The sequence below is a fragment of the Rattus rattus genome, chromosome 11 (assembly GCF_011064425.1).
Source record: "Rattus rattus isolate New Zealand chromosome 11, Rrattus_CSIRO_v1, whole genome shotgun sequence".
Classification (NCBI taxonomy): domain Eukaryota; kingdom Metazoa; phylum Chordata; class Mammalia; order Rodentia; family Muridae; genus Rattus; species Rattus rattus.
Window position 1 is genome coordinate 38,477,697 of NC_046164.1, and position 19,521 is coordinate 38,497,217.

The 19,521-nt window shown below is 37.7% G+C and overlaps 1 protein-coding gene across 20 annotated transcripts in view; it reads right to left on the minus strand.

Moving 5' to 3' along the window:
- Adgrl3 (adhesion G protein-coupled receptor L3) overlaps positions 1-19,521 on the minus strand; it is a 492,285-nt gene that overhangs the window by 403,890 nt on the left and 68,874 nt on the right. For all 20 annotated transcript variants that reach the window (XM_032916815.1, XM_032916807.1, XM_032916818.1 and 17 more), the window contains one exon: positions 16,839-17,052. In XM_032916815.1, the coding sequence (XP_032772706.1) occupies positions 16,839-17,052 (214 nt within the window). The remainder of the gene's footprint in view (positions 1-16,838; positions 17,053-19,521) is intronic.

Sequence of the window (19,521 nt, forward strand, 5' to 3'; positions counted from 1 at the left end):
CTGATTTTTCAAGCAATTGCTTTTAAAGTAGAATGCTTGGAATCGTTTTATCACGTATTAAGATTTTAATATAATCCAAACTAAAAGAAGGAAGCTATCAGTTGAGCTATCTCATTGTTTCAAGACATTTTGGGCCAAGCTTCAATATAGAATTTTAAACATTTCAATAGTGGCATCATTGAATCTATTAGATATTTTATTTCTAGATGAAAATGTAATGGGATTTCTCTTTTTGTCCTTGTGGACATTTTTCCCATGGCATAAATAGAATTTTTAACAGTTTTTAAGAAATTATGTGCTGTGTATGTGTGCGTGTGTGTGTGTGTGTGTGTGTGTGTGTGTGTGTGTGTGTATTCACAGGACTACAGGTAACAACAGGTCGAGAAAACATCAGTCCCTTGTAGGTAGGGTTATAAGTGGTTGAGAACTGCTGGCCATTGGTGCCTGTAATAGTCACTATTAACCAGTGCCTGAGCAATGTGTCAAATCCCATTTATATAAGAATCTAACAGACAATATGAAACCCAAGACGAAAGAAGATCACATCAATGTGTGGATGCTACAGTACTACTCAGTAGGGGGAAGAGAAAAATCTCTGGGGAGTAGAGGGAGAGATCTGGAAGGGAGACAGAAGGGGGAGAGAAAGAGGAGTGCCAATTCAGGAGGGTCAGGAATTTGAAAGTAGGTGTAGCAGTGAGGGTGGGGGAACTGAGGATAGCCACTAGAAAGTCCCAGATACCAGAGACCCAAGTGGTTCCCAGGACCCAACAGGGTGGACTTTAGTCAAAATACCCAATAAAGGGGAGATAGAACCCTTAGAGAACATATCCAGTGCATAGGCACAGCCCCCAGTAGAGAGATGGGCCCACCCACCCACCTCAAAAATATTAATCCAGCATTCCTTCTATCAAAAGGAAACGCAGGGACAAAGAGCAGAGCAGAAACTGAAGGAAAGGCTATCCAGGGACTACCCCATCCCACCTAGGGATCCTTCCCGTCTGCTGACACAAAACCGAATACTATTGCTGAGGCCAAGAAGTTCTTACTGACAGGGGCCCGGTATAGCTGCTGCCCAAGAGGCTCTGTGAGAGCCGGACCAACATAGATGCTAAACTTTCTTTTGACTGAGCACAGGGACTCTAACAGGGAACTTAGGGCAAGGACTGTGGGAGCTGAAGGGGTTTGCTACCTCATAGGAAGAACAACAATATCAACCAACCAGATCCCCTAAAGCTCCCAAGTACTAAACCACCAACTGAAGAGTACACAGGGGGTACCCATGGCTCCAGCTGGACATGTAGCAGAGGATGGCCTTATCTGGCATCATTGGGAGCCCCTTGATCCTGTGGAGGCTCGATGAATCAGGAGAGGGGAATGCTAGGCTGCCCATACAGGAGTGGGAGGGCAGGTGGGGGAGCACTCTCGTAGAGGCGGGCAGGAGGGAGGAGGGGATAGGGGGCTTGTGGAGGGGAAACTGGGAAGGGGGAAAACATCTGAAATGCAAATAAATAAAATAACCAATAAAAAAAAAGCTGTGTTTCCTTCATTAGATTCATTTAATTATCTTAGCCATGACTCCCTGGGATGGTGGGGAGGGGCTGTCCTAAAGGAGGTCTGTAGGTGTCAATCCAGAAACAAAGAACAGCCTTAGGAGAAGTCTATTCTAGACCTCAGCGTTATTTCCCATTGACCATTGATGATAAAGGAACTTCCCAACAGTTTTAAATACAAAAATAAGAGGGAGCAATGACATCATTATATTATAATCTCCAAATTTAAAAGAAAAAGTAAACAGAAATTAATTTGTGACGCATATCTCTTCTACAGAACTTTTCCACCAGACCGCAGGTCATCTAGTTCTTGTAACACTTCAAGATCAATGCTAATGATTGATGGCATTGTTTTCTTTCATAATTGAAGCCGCAGTGTGTTTGGGGGGCGGGGCGGGGGGATATCTGTGTGGATTTACTTGGTTTGGGTTTTGTGCTCAGCAGTTCCGCTGCTACAGAGACTACAAATATTCTGAGATTGTAAGATCTGTGACCAGGGTGAAGACTGGCATTCAATGTAATATGAGAATATGCTACAAAGGAAAGCATGGGGAGGTTAGAGAGAGTTGCTGGGCTGTTGCCTGTGGTTTTGAAAGGCCATTGTTCCTCCTTCAGTTTTCTCTCTGAAAACATCGTGAGAGAATGAATTCTTCAGTTGCAAAATGTTGGGTGTGTCTAAAGTGATTACTTAAATATCCATCAAGTTTCAGTCTGGTGGAGGAGGGGCCTCTTAAGGAAAGAGGAATTTTGATCCTATTTTGGAACCTTTTATCCTATAAGGTGAGGAAAGGCTATACAGAAAATTAGCATCGAAACACAGTGAAAAGTAACCCAGAAGTGTCTTAAATTCCTAGGGTAGATTGTCTAGGAGGCATTTCCTTAAAAATATAATTCATAACATTTTTCCCAGAAGCAATTTTTATATTCAAAACCTGCTGTTTGAATTTAATGACTTGTATTCCACAATTTAGTCGGCTTGGTTTGAAAATTATCCTGGACTTACACCACACTGATTATGTCCCCCCAAAGCAAGTGTTGGAGATATGGCCTTGCCTTTAGTCCCATAAAGAGTGTGTGGGGCCTATTCCAAGTTTTCAGAAATATTGGCAGATTGAAATGCCATTAATTGGACAAAACTTTTAAGGATAAGACCTCATTTTTACAGACTGTTGCTTGAAATAGCTTCCTTACATACAACTGAGAAAAATCCATAGAACCAGGTGTTCAATACCAAGTTCAAAAAACAATTGGAGATAAAACAAAGCATATTACTTTCCAATATAGTGACACTTTCATAGTTCAAAATACAGTCTATCTTAAAATATAGACAAGCTCCAAACTGAGAAATTTGGAGAAATACCATTCCCAGTTATAGTCGTAAAGAAGTATGTTTAACCTAGCATTATTTCTAATAAAAAACACTTTGCATTTTTTTTCAACACACAACACTAACTTGCCTTTGAACTAGGCAATGGATATTAGCCATTGTTTTTAATTTTTTTCAGTGTGGGCTGCACCTGGAGTTAAACTTACTTCCATGTTGGTTCCTTATCAGTTCAAGGTAGGGTTTCTGAATTCAAGTGTCTTGGGCAATTTTGACTTGGTAAAATGTTGGTGAGCAGGGGCTCCCTTGGATGTTACACTAGATATTATTAGTACCTTCCACATACCTTTGTCGGCATTGCCAAACATCCAACGGAAGAAATTTTCATCTTGAGATAAGGGTCACTGGCTTACTTACATACTCAAGTGATTGCTATCACGACTTGATGGCAAGCTTAGCCTATTGGATAAATCGATTGTTTGTTGGTAAGGCAAGGATAAAGAATCCTTACTGTGGCCTTACTATACCTATTGTTCTAGTTTTGAAGGAGAGAGTTTTGGTTACCAGGGATCACGTACAGTCATGCTTTAGAAGCATAAGAAGCAGTCAATCCAGAGAGAACTAAGAATACCAGGAAGCCAACCATGTCAGGAAGAATTAACAGTGGGTCAGATCTTCACCCCTCCCCACCACGGAGGTCCAAACCACTGCATTTCCCTTGATTTATTTATGTATCGATCTTGAATATTTTGGATTGTTATCTCCCATGAAACTGAAAAGTAATTCCTATTTTATGTGTGTGTTTTGCCTGCACATACAAACAGGTACCGTGTGTATATCTCGTGCCTACAGATCCTTTATAGATGGGGATGAGGACAATTGTGAGTCACCCTGTGGGTTCTGTAAAGTGAACCTGGGTTCTCTGTAAGAGAAACAATGGCTCCTAAACATTGAGCCTTATCTCTGGCTACCCCAGAAAAAACAACAGATATGTAAACTAACAAATTATCTATAATCATCCAGAGAAAAATAAATTATACTCATTATGAAGCACATAAACTAGTTGAAACATTAGATTGCAGGATGCAGATATGGTAGCAATTCTATGCCTCTCTTTAGGAAGATATAAATTCATCATTATTTTTGGATATACATGCCAATTTTCCAAAGCAATTCTTTTTAAATTTTCTGTAAGACCATAGCCTAGTACTAACAGACTCATCTCTTTAGCTACTGGCATGAAGGATGATGGGAAAAAGTAATTTATAAATAGTTATGCATCTTAGCAGATAAGTAGATGTTTTTCTTGTACCATTCAGGGGCTGAGAAAGGTAGAATGAATAAAAATTTCCTTTTATAATAGTCATTCAGGGTCAATGAACAGAGTATAAAATATATGAGAGTCTTGTTCCCAAATTTGCTGCTGAAATGCATTCCTAATTGAAATAGTGTTTGTTCATAATTCTAAAATATGCTGAACAGACAAAAATCCAGCACGGAAAAATACTTTGTAATAATATCTCATAGGCATTAGAAATGAAGACACGCTGTACAGGTTTCAAAAGCAACTAGAACAGAATGAAGGAGTACAGTTTAGGCGGGACTCATTGGGCAGGTAAGGAAAACAAGGATGAGGCCTGCTTCATGGAACTTAAAGGAGGAACAAAGGATGTATCTTGGGCTGGGATGCATAATAATTGCTAGTATATCCTGAAATGGGAAATTACAGAGACTGAGAAGTAAGCATGAGTCTCAGAGGCAGGATGGTTTACAGGTGGCACAGAGAACTACATAGAGCCAGCAGGAGAGGGGGGAGAGAAGCAAAAGGGGAGGGGGGGAGGGGGGAGGGAGGGGGAGGAGGGAGGGGAGGGGAGGGAGAGTGAGAATCATAGAAGATAAAATGGTAGATCCATTACATAAGAATATAAAGTAAGAAACAGTAGAAAATGGAGACTGTATGCACCACGAAAATCTGTACCGAGAAACCAGCTTCGAGAAGTAAAAGTTCCCATTAAAAATGTGTTCTTGATTTTGAAAATTAAACTTATTTATCCCTCTTTTTCAATGCCACAGAGGCCATAGAATAAGATTTGACGTGGAAACAATAATTAAATGCTTTTGAAAGGTAAGAAATATGCATACTTCTGTTTTGAAATCGTCAGGTAAATCTACATTAACAAAAATCAGGGTGACACTTCCTAATGATGATGTAAAGTCATTAACTTCTAGTTCCCTCAGCGGCCAGCATAGGAATTCATTCTCCCATGAGAAGCGCATCACCCCTCCATTGCTCAGAGAGACGGCGTGCTCCTATTATTGGTAAAGTAATTACGTTTATTCTGACACCTGGAGAAAAACAAAACAGGAAGACATGGTAGCACAAGGCTATAATGTTATCATTTGGTAGGCAGGAGTAGAATTGCTTAAGTTTATGGCCAGAAGCATCTACACAGCTAGCTAAGGCTACCTAGTAAGAATATAAATCATTAAATTAATTAATTAATTGGGACTAGAACATAGAGCAGCACTTTCTTAGCACCCTTAAAGCCCTAAGTCCAGTCCTCAGTACTGCTAAAGAAAAACTTGGATCCCATAAACATGTATTCGTGGAGTTTTAAATAACTGAAGAAAAAGGAAATCTTTCTGAAGCCCTGCACTATTCAATACGTACATTTTGTTTAATCGTTACCATATATAATATATTATGTATATTATATGTATTATAAACACACAATAGGCAACAGTGTCATGGTTTCACATATATGTATGCTTGGATAACTGTGGTTGTTTATATGCATTGCGACAACACCTCTATTGTGTGCATAGCTATTACTTTGAGGTTGATTGTAAATCCTACTACAGTGAGAAAAACAAAAGGTCCCTTCATGTTGTTTTCTCATGAAAACTTCTATAGCAGCTGGAATCCCTGTGCTTGACTTGTTCTTGTAATGTACCTGGGCTCAGTTCCCTGCACCTACACGGTGCCACATAAACATCTGTACTTCCAGTCCTGTGGAACCTAACACTCTCCTTGTCTCAGTAAGGCACCAATCATGCATGTGGCTCACATACATACATGCATACCAGTAAAAACCATCATATAAAAATAAAGAGATTGTTAGAAAGAAAAGGAACAACTTAAAAGATAGGAATCTAGATTAAGATTTGTGCATGGATTTTCTTTTACCATGTGAAGAAGAAACTCTAGCATTAGAAAACTAGATTAGGGACAATTCACCTGGTAAGTGTGATAAAGCTGATTTTAAAACATCCATAGGAGTCTACCTTGGTTATTGGGGGTGGGGAGAGCCGATTAAGTCTTATTAATAACTAATAGAGTTTATTAAAATCCATTTATAATCATTGTTCCTTATAATATTGTAAAAGGAGTTAGTAAAATATGTGTCAGATAATACTATTTCCCAGCTTCTCTTTCATGTACATGCCATCATTTGGGTAAATTACAGGAACTGGACAAATCACACTGAGTTACACTGCTTTGTGAAGTGTTTATGTCGCACAAAATCTTCATGTGGCTTAAGTTGCTCATATTAATTTATGGTTCACTACACCTCAGACATAAATTAACAAATTGTATTCTGCACAACATTATATGTTATAGTATTTTTTTAATCTCACAGTACTGAATTGCTACTGAAGGAAAAATTGGATATAAAGTCATTTGGAGAATCCCATGTTTCCCCAGGGGAGCAGTCTTGTCTCTGTCTCCTCAGATGAGGATGATCTACTTAGAAAGGTGAATCCTTGGAAAGGGAAAGGCCTTTTATGAGACTAATTTGTGGAGGAGGGAAAAAAAGGGGGCCTTTTGTAATCATAATTTCTAAATACCATACCTCAGTGTTTGGAAAGTTTTTTGTACCTGATAAGAGTGGTCAGAAATACTGTATATTACTAAAATTACAAATATATGGTTTTAGGGTAGCCAAAATATTAACAATGAAACAATATCTGTACCACATCAGAAAGAGAAAGATATGATGTCTATGAGAAAAACAAGAAAACATCTAACAGACCCTGAGAATAATTCTAAAATGAAACAACTATTATCAAGAAGCAAATACAAACTTCAGTGTTACTATATCAAGAGACAGTAATCCTAACATCCCATTAAGGTGCTCGTATTGGTGAGAGCACCATTAGTCTTTCACTGGACACTGTTTGCGAGGTCAGTTCAAATACCTGCATTCCTCGGTATGTAACACCTAATAGTAAAAAAACAAAACAAACAAATAAACACAAAGAGGTGTCTAAAATAAACCTCAGTGACTGCTTGGGAACGGAGTGGCTCTAAATAATTCAGTAACATCAGTACTCTCAGGTGAAAAGATTTCTTCATTTCTCTCTTGCTATAAACTAAAAGCTATGTGGCTCCCCTTTTAACGTAATAATCATCATCGTGATTTTCCATTATTTTTAATTCATCGTCATTGTTTTATTTATTTATTTATTATTTATTTATTTATATTTGAAATTGAGCAGTATATATATCCAGCTCATTTTTTATTGGTTGTTTTATTTATTTACATTTCAAATGTTATCCCCATTCCCAACCCCCCACACACAATCACCCATTCCCTCCTGCCTCTCCCCTGACTCTATGAGGATGTGCCACCACCCGCCCACCCACGCCTGCCTCAGCAGCCTAACATTCCCTTACCCTGGGTCATTAAGCCTCTCATAGGACCAAGAGGCTTCCCTCCCGGCGATGCCAGATGAGGCAATCCTCTGCTACATATTTCGTAGAGTATTTTCTTCTTTCACGTGGCAGCATCTCTGTAAACTTATACTCTCAGCCAAGCGTTATTTACTCACCAAACTAACAGGTCCAAGAAATAGATCCAAATGTTTATCTTTTGAGATTGATAGCACCAGTAATTAGGATTACTAGCGGCTTTGGAAAGCCTGCAAGTCTTTTATTTATTTATTTTATTTTTATTTTTTTTACCTAAACTCAAACAAACATATATATATTTATAGATTGAAATCAACACAGAGGAGTGGAGAACAGACGTTGCTTTCACTATTTGATAATCCCAATTACAAATAGATATGACTCACATAGATAGCTTCCTGAACACGAAGGAATAAATACCAGATAATGTCATTTGTTTTTTTCAAAGAAACAAATATCTGGTGGATAGTAAATTTTTAGCACCTTATGAAATACCATATTGCCAGGCACCAGCCCCAAGGGATGGCCAGAAACAGCAAAAGAGATAAAGAGTCAGCAAGGGAGGACTGAGTCACACTTGGGGGTCCGCAGAATCTTGCAGCCTGACTGAATGACAGTCAGGGTGGGGATGTTTCCTTATTTATATAGAACTCCATAGCAGGGATAGATTCAGGTTGTTCTAAAGCATAGATCATGTCATTTTTGTTCCAAGACGTATGTTTTAACTTCTTCTTGGTCAGGAGTTTAGTCATTGTTAATCAACGACAAAACAACAGAAAAATCTTCAGGCCCAAACTGCCACCGTCATTAATTACTTTTTGCCATGATACAATATTTATGTCTATGTCGAATTTATTTAGACGTCTAATCTTGGCACTCTTCTGTTCCTTGGTCACATGACACCACAGTGGCCCTGTACCCATGTACCCATGTACTAGCTAAGGAATCCAAGAAGGGGAGGTCTGACTATTTTATTATTTTATCATTTATCCTCACCATCGCTTGGCCATCAGTACAAGCCCCGTTGTAGGGCAGAGGTTTCTACAGCCAATCTAACTGTCGCCATATCTTTTCCTCAAGGGGCATACCATACACAGCCCCTGATCTCAAATGCCACGTAATATACTCCTGAAAGAAGGCATAAGCGATTCATAAGACATTTCCCATCAGTCCAATATCCCCAAATTGTACAACTGTTAAAAGGCCCCCAACTATGTATCACATGGAGATCAGGATGAAAGGTGGAAGGCTGAGTGACAGCAGTGACATCACTCAGCTCAGCCTGGCTGGATCTTTGTCTGTAACCTGAGCTGCCTTTACACTTTTGCTGTTCCTATTAGCTATGGTTGTGCCATTATGTCCTTTTAACAAGTTGTGTTCACACATTTACCGTTTTTTTTTAATGTAATCTGAGCATTTTTATGGAAACAATAATAAAAGCAGTATACTAAATAAAAATAAACTCTATAATGAAAAAATAATTACTGCGTAAGGGACAAAAAATAAAACTGGAGCACGTTCATTTTATTGTCTATGCGCTAAACCCTTGATGATGGGGATTTAATCTCCTAAAACTTCATTACATAAAACATTAGTAGCTACAGAGTATTTTGTTTCTTATGTTTATTTTATTAAGAAAGTGTATTATCCTCTCATTTCTACTTTGAAAGGTCTCATTAAGCTTCCCACTCATGAAGCCTCGCTGATCCTAAACTTATAAAGTGCTATGTGTTTTCTTTATTACGAAAGCCATGCAAGGTTTCAATTATTCTCCAAGATCCCTGGTAAATGTACATTTGCCGAAATATTCCTATAGATAATGGTGTCCTTATAAAGTGTAAAAATGTTGGTAATATTAACAAACTCAAACTGTGTAGACTCAAAGATTGAGCATTTTCAGCTGGAAACTCTAAAGGTAGAGAGAAAAAAAAGTCCCATAATATAATTAGCTTCTCAGAATACTCCTGGCATCAGGAAATTAAGACTGCCCACTCTTAGTGTGCAAATGGATATTTCTTTGTCAGCAACAAGGTGTTGGTGAACATTTGGCATTTTATTTAAACTTCTGTCCTTTAGTTGCCTCGTTCTTTAAGAACAATAGTGTTTTGTGTTTCACTTGAGTAAGCCAAGAAATGGTTAAACGAGTTTGGTTCAAGCTAACTTCTTAGGGAATTATCAGATGCTCAGGAAATTACCTAAAGACCTCTCCTTAGCATCCGATAGAAATTCCATTGTCTTCTTTATTACCACACTGGGGACCAAGCTTCAAATTCATAGGCTTTAGTGGACAAGCCCAAGCACAAACCATCACCTATTCACAAGATATCTGAGAGTCATCCCATGCCATCCAATATTTAAAAATGTTTCATTTTAGCTTTCTTCTTTGTCAGAAAACATTCCAAGTATTCTAATATTTCAAGTTCTCCTGACTAACTGCAACAAAGATCGGAATGAAGGTTTGGAAACAATGTCACTGGGAACAGAAAGAAGGCACAACAGTTTAGAGCGCTGATTTCTCTTCCAGAGGACCCTAGTTCAATTCCCAGAACACACATAATGGCTCACAAGCACCTGTAGCTGCAGTCTGAGAGAGTGCCCTCTTCTGGCCTTAGAATGCACTGCACTGCACAGACATGTGCCCAGATAGAGATGTGAGGAAAATTCCCATAGATATAAAACAGATAAAATAGAAAATGGGGAAAAAAGGTTAAAAACTCTTAAAGAAACAAAATGCCACCTTCATTAAGCATTTACTAAAAGTGAGCAAAATCAATCTCAGGTTTTGTAAAACAAATATGAAACAGAAACTCTAAAGCTCAATCATATCAATGTTTCTCTGCTGAAGTCCTAGTTCGTATTATTTTGCTGAAGTTGTTTACCAAAACACTTATCAACAGTTACAGGCACCAAAGTTACTCAGAACACTACTAAACAAAAACCACCACTGGAATTTAAATATTTCAGGTCACAGCTGGCTTACAGTTCTCAAATCTCAGTACTATGACACAGGACCCAGAGGCACTGAGTTTGGTGTTTAATTGTGTTTCTTAGAAATAGCAGAAACTATACTTGTGAAGTCTCACCAACATGTCAACCTGAATAGGAACTGAACGAGGACAATGACAATGGATACAATAACATGGAGGAGAGAAAGCTCAGGAAGTTCCCCCTTAGACAAAGCATTACAGATATCTAAGGAATGCCAAGAATGGGAGAGAGAGGCTTCCCCAGGAAAGAGCACACTGATTTGCTATCCAGTGCCAAGAGGTCAACCCTGAAAACATGTACAAACATGTACATATGTACGGAGCACATTACAGTTATGTATTTATGGGGAAAAAGACCCACACGGAGACATGTGCAACTATATAATGACAACAGGAGGAGCTCGTGAGTTTGAACTGAAGCAAATGGGGAACATGGGATGTGGAGGGAGGAAAGAGAGGGGGAAATTATGTACATTAGAATTCAAAATATAAAAATATTTTGATAAGTTTGGTCTCTATATGACAGATTTGCTTTCAATAAATGAAATAAATAAATAAATTGTATTATGAACAGTTTCCAGTAGCACACACCTATATCAGTAGCTCTCCTGATATTTCTGGGTTTAGGATAATACCATGAAAGAAACAGATTTTCTTTTCCCTTAAACTTTGTTAAAAACAAAAAAATATAAATATTTAACAATTAAATGAATTACTAGGTGGACTTGGAAATATGCAAGCTGACTGGTAGTAATCGATCCAGAGATAAAGAGAAAGTACAGTGTGGGAAAACAGAAGCTTTCTCTCAAATAAGACCACTGCTGACTACTTATATTCTGTATATCAGGGTGAGAGAACAACTTATCTGCCCTTGGCTGCTTCTTTCTGTGCTTCAGAACAAACACATACACAAATATCAGTCCAATGTGCAAAATACATTGGTTTTACATCTGTCTGGGAAAATGCAAGTATTTAAAGTTTTTGGTTGTTGTTGTTGTTGTTTGTGAGTGAGTGTGCGTGCGTGTGTGCGTGCGTGCGTGCGTGCGTGCATGCGTGTGTGTGTGTGTGTGTGTTATCTTGAAGGAAGTCATTAAACATCCTGCAATGGCTCCATCACAGTCACAGAGAAGTGACTCATATGTATACTCCCCATTATTGAAACACTTACTAGGCTATGTACACACAGGACCCGCCCCTGGCACCTCTCCCTCTACTGTTAAAGAAGCTTTTTTTCAACTGCTGTAGAAATGAGTACAACAGAAACCAAGATCTCTTCGAAAGCTGTAAAGTCCCCTGCAGTGCCGCTGATATCAACTGCAGGATAACTTTCAAAAGGTGAGATACAATTTCTCTCTCTCTTCTGCCGCGTGTCCTCTGTGATGATAATATCTGAGAATACAATACTGTTAAAATACTCCTGAAACTATAATAAAAGGGAAGCATTTTGTTTCAGGAGAACATATATTTCTACTGTATACATTTCTGGCCTGTGAGCCTAAATTAATTCTAATGTCAATGACAGACTTATTTTTGTCTGCATTTATTTTTGTGTCTCTTTCCAGTGACCCCACTGAGAAGTTAAATATTCTTAACTCCATTTAATATTCATTCTTAGCCTAAAATATCTATCAAGGCACACACACACACACACACACACACACACACACACACACACACACACACACACACACACACACCAAAAAAACATAGGTTAATACATGACATTGTTGGAGAGACAGGGAGATTAACAGGAACTGGCCTAGAGAATCTTGCTACAGTATTACAAATTTCCTGAAACCAACTCATTATAAAGGTTGCTCTGCTTTATAAAAGTGTTAGAAAATAATTATGCCTGAAATGACAAAGTTGTGGCACATAAAAAATATTCAGTGATAGTTGAGCACAGCAAAGACACTGAATGAGACAGGCAAAGTTTAAGCATATCTTATAGAAAATCGTTGTTTGAGTTACAAAATGAGCAAAAACTAATTTAGATCGTCCAAAGTCAGAATGGAGACGTCCTTTAAGAAGGGGCGTGGCTAATGTCCCCTGTCTTCACCAATTGTTACATATGTGGACGAGCTCAGTTTATGAGATTTCCTTGAGCTGTACACATCTGATTTGTGCCATTTTCTGTGTGTATAAGTCAGTGAAATTACATGCTCACATAAATACACGTACCTCTTTGCAAGTGCTTTCACAGTTTAAAAAAATTATCGGCAGGCGCATGTAAAATAGGACTATGAGACCACATATGCTGTGATATATTCTAAAAAGACAGCTTAAATGTCAATGCACGTGACATTCAGACTCCTTACATTGAGAAGGAATTGGTGTCAAATTTGTAATAGGGGCTCCAGGTCAAAAATTAAATGAAGAAACTTATCAAACTTGTGTATCATCTAGTATTTCTATGGTATCTTGATGTTCTGTGTCCCTAATTGAAAAGCCGTTGTTTTAAAAGGAGAGTTTGATCCCAAGCACTGACATATTTGTAGAGGACTGGGCCGAATAAAATGCGGGGACATCCTGAACAGAGCACCCATAGCCAATAGCCAATCACGGCATGCACTTTAAGTAAGCCAGTGTTAACGCCTTCCTGTCCAACAGGCTCTCTGATATTACCTACCAGAATGAAACCTCCTCTCTGATTTCCTCAATAAATTTAAAGGAGTGGAGGAGAGAATGCTGAGCAAACGATCCTGTTGGCTGCATTTCATCAGCCCACAGTATTTTATGTGCAGAAACCAGACTAAGTTTATTTATCCATCGAACCTGACTGTCACAGTAAGCACCACTTGTATACTTTCAAGAGCTGGCTTAGTGAATGACTCAAGTATCACAGTTAATAGCTGAAGGCGAAGTCCACATGGAAACTTCCTGAAGTCCTGCACGTTGTTGAGTGTTTCTTCTAAGACATCTCTAAATTCTACAGAGACAACATGAAAAGAATAGAAGCCATGCGAGTATCAGTGTTGAGAGAATTGTTAATGAACATCATGACTAGCCTAAGGATGCTAAGGTGGTTCCTGGATGAGGACATTCATTCAGAATTCTCAAAGCATCCAATTAGACAAAGAGAACCAGCCGTGCTATAATTTGGACTACCTGATGGACACACACAATAAGAAAGATGTGAAGTTTCTGAAGGATAAATGGACGTCATCATTTGAGCTAATCTTTTAGCGTGAAAAAAAAAGAACAATAAATGTGAAATATTAAGAAGGCTGAGGAGATGGGACCCATGACATGAGATCATTCAGATTTAGAACATGGAGGTGCAGTTTGCGTGCGTGCGTGCGTGCGTGTGTGTGTGTGTGTGTGTGTATGTACCCCAAATGGTACCAAGGGACCAAAACCATTTCAGCCTCATGTCTGGGCAATTTTGAGGTCTGAACAAAATGGCATCAGACCAATGAGGGTATCTGCTCTCATATTTCCTTTATTTCAATGCACAAATTTTTCATACTTAAAAGTTAGCTCATACTTTAGTTTATGTAACTTGTCCAAATTTAACACAAAGTGTATTTCATGTGTCTCTTTGTCTCATCTGTCTAAGCTTTGAGATTTAAAGGAACAAGTTAGAAAGGCTTTTCCACAAGTTTATGCAAGGGTATAGTAATAATAACTTTCATACTTAGTAATAATCCTCCCTCAAGACATACTTAATATTTATACCCTGAAACAATCTTTTTAAAAGCTTAAATTTGACAACAAAAATCCATTTATCTAATGCGCACTCCAGAAGGTGCTTTTCATTTTTATTTCATGTTAAATGTATTCATCTGATCAGCATATCTGTGCTATCAGCATTCCTGATGTCATAGCTGGTTGTTGTTTCCATTATTTAATGTGGTTGGCATGACATCATAACAGTTAATTATAAAAAAGCTGGGTAACCTTGGCCATCTAACAACAGGGACCCAGAGTAATCTCTGCGAGGATCAAAACATTTGTTTTGGAAACCGAAAACATACTACACCGAGCAGTACAAAGAGGAATGACCACAGTTATTTCGGCCAACTTGAAAAGTCTCCATTAAGAATTTACCAGGAGAATTTACTCCAAGGATTTAGTGTTGAAGGGAGGTTCCTCCCACAGATGGGTCTCTATGGCTATGCAGCCTATGTACTTCAACAAATTGAGACGGTCCCTTATTATTAATTCTTGTAATAATTACATGATTATGGATTATTTTGGAATGGTATTGGTGAATGGACTAAAAAATGTAGGGAAGTCTTTTATGGAACCAAACTAATGAAGTGCATGCTTCTGTTAAATATCAATTACCCCTGAACACCAGAAAACCTGTGCTACCTAAAAAGAAACTACCCCTACTATGGAATAGACATATGTTTGATTACCCAACTGAAATAATGATTTTGCTACTATGCCACTTATAATAAACATTTCCAGAGTAAATAGTACACCAGAATAGAAAGAAAAGACTGAAATCTTTTTATAACATTTTACCCAGACTAGATGGACCCTTGTCAATTTTATAATAATGAAGACACACAAGTAAAGAATTATCCAGCTTTTTTTTTTTTTTTTTTTTTTTTTTTTTTTTGGAGCTGGGGATGGAACCCAGGGCCTTGCGCTTGCTTAGGGCAAGCGCTCTACCGCTGAGCTAAATCCCAACCCCAATTATCCAGCTTTTATCAAATGAATCCTGAACTTCCATATCTTATATTTCTTCAGCACCTGCTTTAGCATAAGTTACTCTTTTATCAACAGACAATCCAAAGCCCACAATACATGCAACGTGAATTATCCCTCCAGCACCCTTTAAATGACGTGCTCATCAGACATAGATGTTGTGATTTCTATTAATATACATTTCTATTATACATCCAGCACTAACCTAAAGTTATTGACTCGAATAGTCTACTGAGCACACATAATCATACAAAATAACTTAAACACTAAGTGATAAATTGAGGCCAGTGAGGCAACGCAATGCATAAAGATATTTGTCTCACAAGGCTAGAGATTTCAATTTAATCCCTGAATCCAGGGGAAGCCGGAAGGAGAGAACCAACTCCCTAAAAAATGATCCTCTGAGTGCTGTTCATCCATCATGACATATGTGAACTTCCCGCATATTGTACATGCACAATAATAAAAGATTTTATAAGGTGATAAATTGCTAAAGTAAGCATGGGTTTCATAGCCAGAATAGCGAAGATTCGAACTCTTTTTTTATGTGTAACTTATTTAACTCTGGGTATTTAGTACAGACCAACGTGTACTGTGTTGTGTTTGTGTTTGGTCAAGTTATTTAGTTTCCTCCAAGTTATAATTTCTTCTCATATTTAATAAGGCCTTAATAACGCCATAATGATAAATCATGTCTGAGTAAAAATACTTATGAAAAATGCACCTATTCAATTATAATCGGCATTCAGTAAATTCATCACTCACTGATGAATTTCTTAATAACTAATAACCCTGATAAAATAGGAAGTATGAAGATAAAGTAAATAACTATTCCCAAGTAATGATTATAGTAATGAACAAATGTTTAATATATGTTTCTCTCCTCTCCCTCTGTCTCTCTATATGCATATATATGTATATATATGTATATATACATCATGTACACATATATAATTAACATATAAGGAACTTTTATATGACAAATCTTAAATTTTCTTGTTATAGATATCCATAGACCTATCTTCTTAGAATCAGTTTCCTTATCTCATGAAATTACATGGTACCTTAGTTTATAAATTTTGACATGGTAATAATTTAAATAGTCAAACATAATCCTTTTCAAACTGCTAATTAGTATTTTCTTCAGCTTTACAAGGTTAAACAATTTTTTATCGATTACATATTACTGTGCTCTGATTGATAATTATATAAATTACTTATTTTGTTTATTTTATTTCTATTGATTTATTTTATTTTATTTATGTGTGTGTACTGGCTATTCTGCATATGCACCACAGGTGTCCGAGTGCCAAAGGAGGCCAGACAAGATCATCAGAAGCCCTAAAACTGTAGTTACAGGCAGTAGTTAGTGTTTGGTTTCCATGCAGAACACAACACTAGGCCTACTACGTTAAACTTACTAATAACGCTACTGAGCTTACTGTTGTCCAAGTGCATGGTGCTCATTGTAACACGGCCACTCCAGTGATAGGGGTGTGATCTTCAGTGGAAACTTGAATTCTTCTAAAACACCCACTACCTGATACCCTTATCCACACTGTCTGTCGAGCAAATTTACACTGACTTTTGATACGCATGAAAGGAAGAGGTCTTGGGCACCGTACCTTTGAGACATAATCTTATAGGCATCTGGCAGATAACACCGAATATTCTCCATCTGAGCAGGGTCCGAGTCACAGATCTTGTCATCTGTCCTCCCGTAGTTGGCGCTCTCGATCATGATGACGTCTGTGCCTGGACAGCGGAGCTCAATGGGGTAGCTCTCACAGGAGAGCTCTCTGCGGACCACTGCCATGGGAATTGGGGCGCGGCTGAAAGCTACAGGAAGAGGTAAAAAAAAAAAAAGACACCAACATCACTGCACATCCAAAGACATTACATACATCTGCTTTTCCAGTACCTGTGTTAACCTGAACAAGGGCTAGAACAGCTAGGAAATATAATATTTTAAGGGGTACTTTTCTTTCCAGTAATAACAAATGACAACTTCCCTCAGTCTAACTGTAACAATAACTTCTTAAAACTCTAAGCTGCCATTTATTTCATTCTTATGCTGCCAAGAACATATTCTGAATTTTTAAAAATGAAACTGATATTTTCAGGAGAAGCATGTCAAATGTAGATACTTGTTTTTAAAAGCAATAAAAATATATAGTTAACTAATGCCACATTACCTTTCAAAATTTAATGGAATCAATTTTCCTCTTAGCCAAATTGATAAACAGTGGCATCATGGGTTTATTTTAATGGTCTCTCTCTCTCTCTCTCTCTCTCTCTCTCTCTCTCTCTCTCTCTCTTGTGAATTGCTTGCCAAAGTCTGTGCTTGGTATATTGTGCAATATTAAGAAAAATTCATATTTATCCTCACGAATGTTCTGGTTCTCACATGTTAAAATGATTGGTACACATATATACTTAATTTTGCTACCTAAGATAGCTATCTTTTTGTGTTGATATTAACATTTTCCCGTCCCTTGCCAGTACATCTCTGGAAGATAAGCAAATGTTTATATGTCATTAAAAACTAACCAAGTCTTTCTAAAAACACATAATTGAAATTATAGTTGAAGTATTTTCCAACTATGAAATAAGTAGATTTTTTAAATATTTTTATGTAAGGGCAAGATTAAATTTGCACAGTTGGTTAATTCCTGAATGTGTCCATCCATAAAATTAAGTCTTTACAATATATGGATTTTTTTGGTTCTTTTTCTGAGGATGAAATATGGAAGAGAGGTCTGTGGGGGGAAGCCGAGATGGGAAGAGAAGAAGCAGAAGAAGCCGAATGCTATGACCCTTCCGACTTTTGAAATAGTGATTTCTTTTTTTGAAAAACATCTATTATTTTAAAGTTTAGACATAACTTTTGTCTTGTTAACAGGAGTTATTTCTTATTTATAGACTCCATTTAAAACTTCTGAGCAGATCACTTAAAGTACTTCTGGCTGGGGCTGGAGGGATGCGACGGAGACCAAGCACAACCCCAGCACCCACAGCAGAGGGTTCTTAACTGCCTGTGACTCCAGATCCTGAGGATCTGATATCATGTCTTGGCCACTTAGGGTATCTACACTTATGCATACGTACCCAGAAAAAGGCATGAAGGTTTACACATAATTAAAAATAAATTTAAATAAAAAAAAATTAAAAGTTCTTCTGCCTTCATTGTAGCCTGATTCCAGAATGGCTGCCTTCCAACATACCGTATATCTCAGTTATATCTCTCTCCCCTCTCTATTTCTCTCTCTCTCTCTCTCTCTCTCTCTCTCTCTCTCACACACACACACACACACACACACACACACACGCAGGCATGCACACACACAAATGTAGCAAATTGCAAACACTGACCACAGACATCAAGATTATTATCATGTTATCATCTTGAGAGTCTGACTATAATGTTATTCTCTTACCTTATTTTGAGTCAATATTTTGTCAGGGTATAGTCACACAGGAGAAATTCAGTATCTACTCTTCCTAAATTAAAACATCCCTGCTTACAATTGAGAAATTCATATGACTGTCGAAGCATTCATATTTCTCTAATAATAAGAATCACTCCACATGAAGAAAGACATTTTTCTTATTTGAATTTCAGAGTAAAGAAAGAACTGGAAGATAAAAGTGAATCCAGTTTCATGATTTTTGTCTCTTAAATGGGACCATATGGGTGTTCCTGTTTTCATAAAATTTACTTAGACACATACGTTTTAGAGTGCCTTAAAACAAGCTGTACCTGAACCTTGGTCTAGCTATTTAAGAAGAACTAGTTTGTAAATTGTCTGAATGCCCCATTTGTCTGACCATATTACGCTGACTTCCTCTGTTAGGTTGGAATCGAGTTAATTTAACAAAAACAGAGCACATAAGCAATCCACGCCGACAGAGATCCTGTTGGACTAAGTGGACAATTTGGTTGATTAAACTCATCAGTCAGTTTTGTCAAAACATTGACATAGCTTTAATCTGGGTTGTCACTGTCAAAAATATCATTAAGCTCCAAACACTAGACAGATGCAGAGTCCTAAAATGTGAAGGACTAAATTTTCTTTGGACCTACAAAGATGACTCTCTCTCCTCTCTCTCAACCCCACCATCTCTCATTCACTCCTCCCCTTCTCTCTATATATATATACATAAACACATCTACACACACACACACACACACACACACACACACACACACACACTCACATGTGATATTTTATATAAAGCTCCAAGTTCCAACTGTGGAAGCTTTCTTTCTTTTAAAATTCACTCATTTTGGTAATCCAATGAAAAACT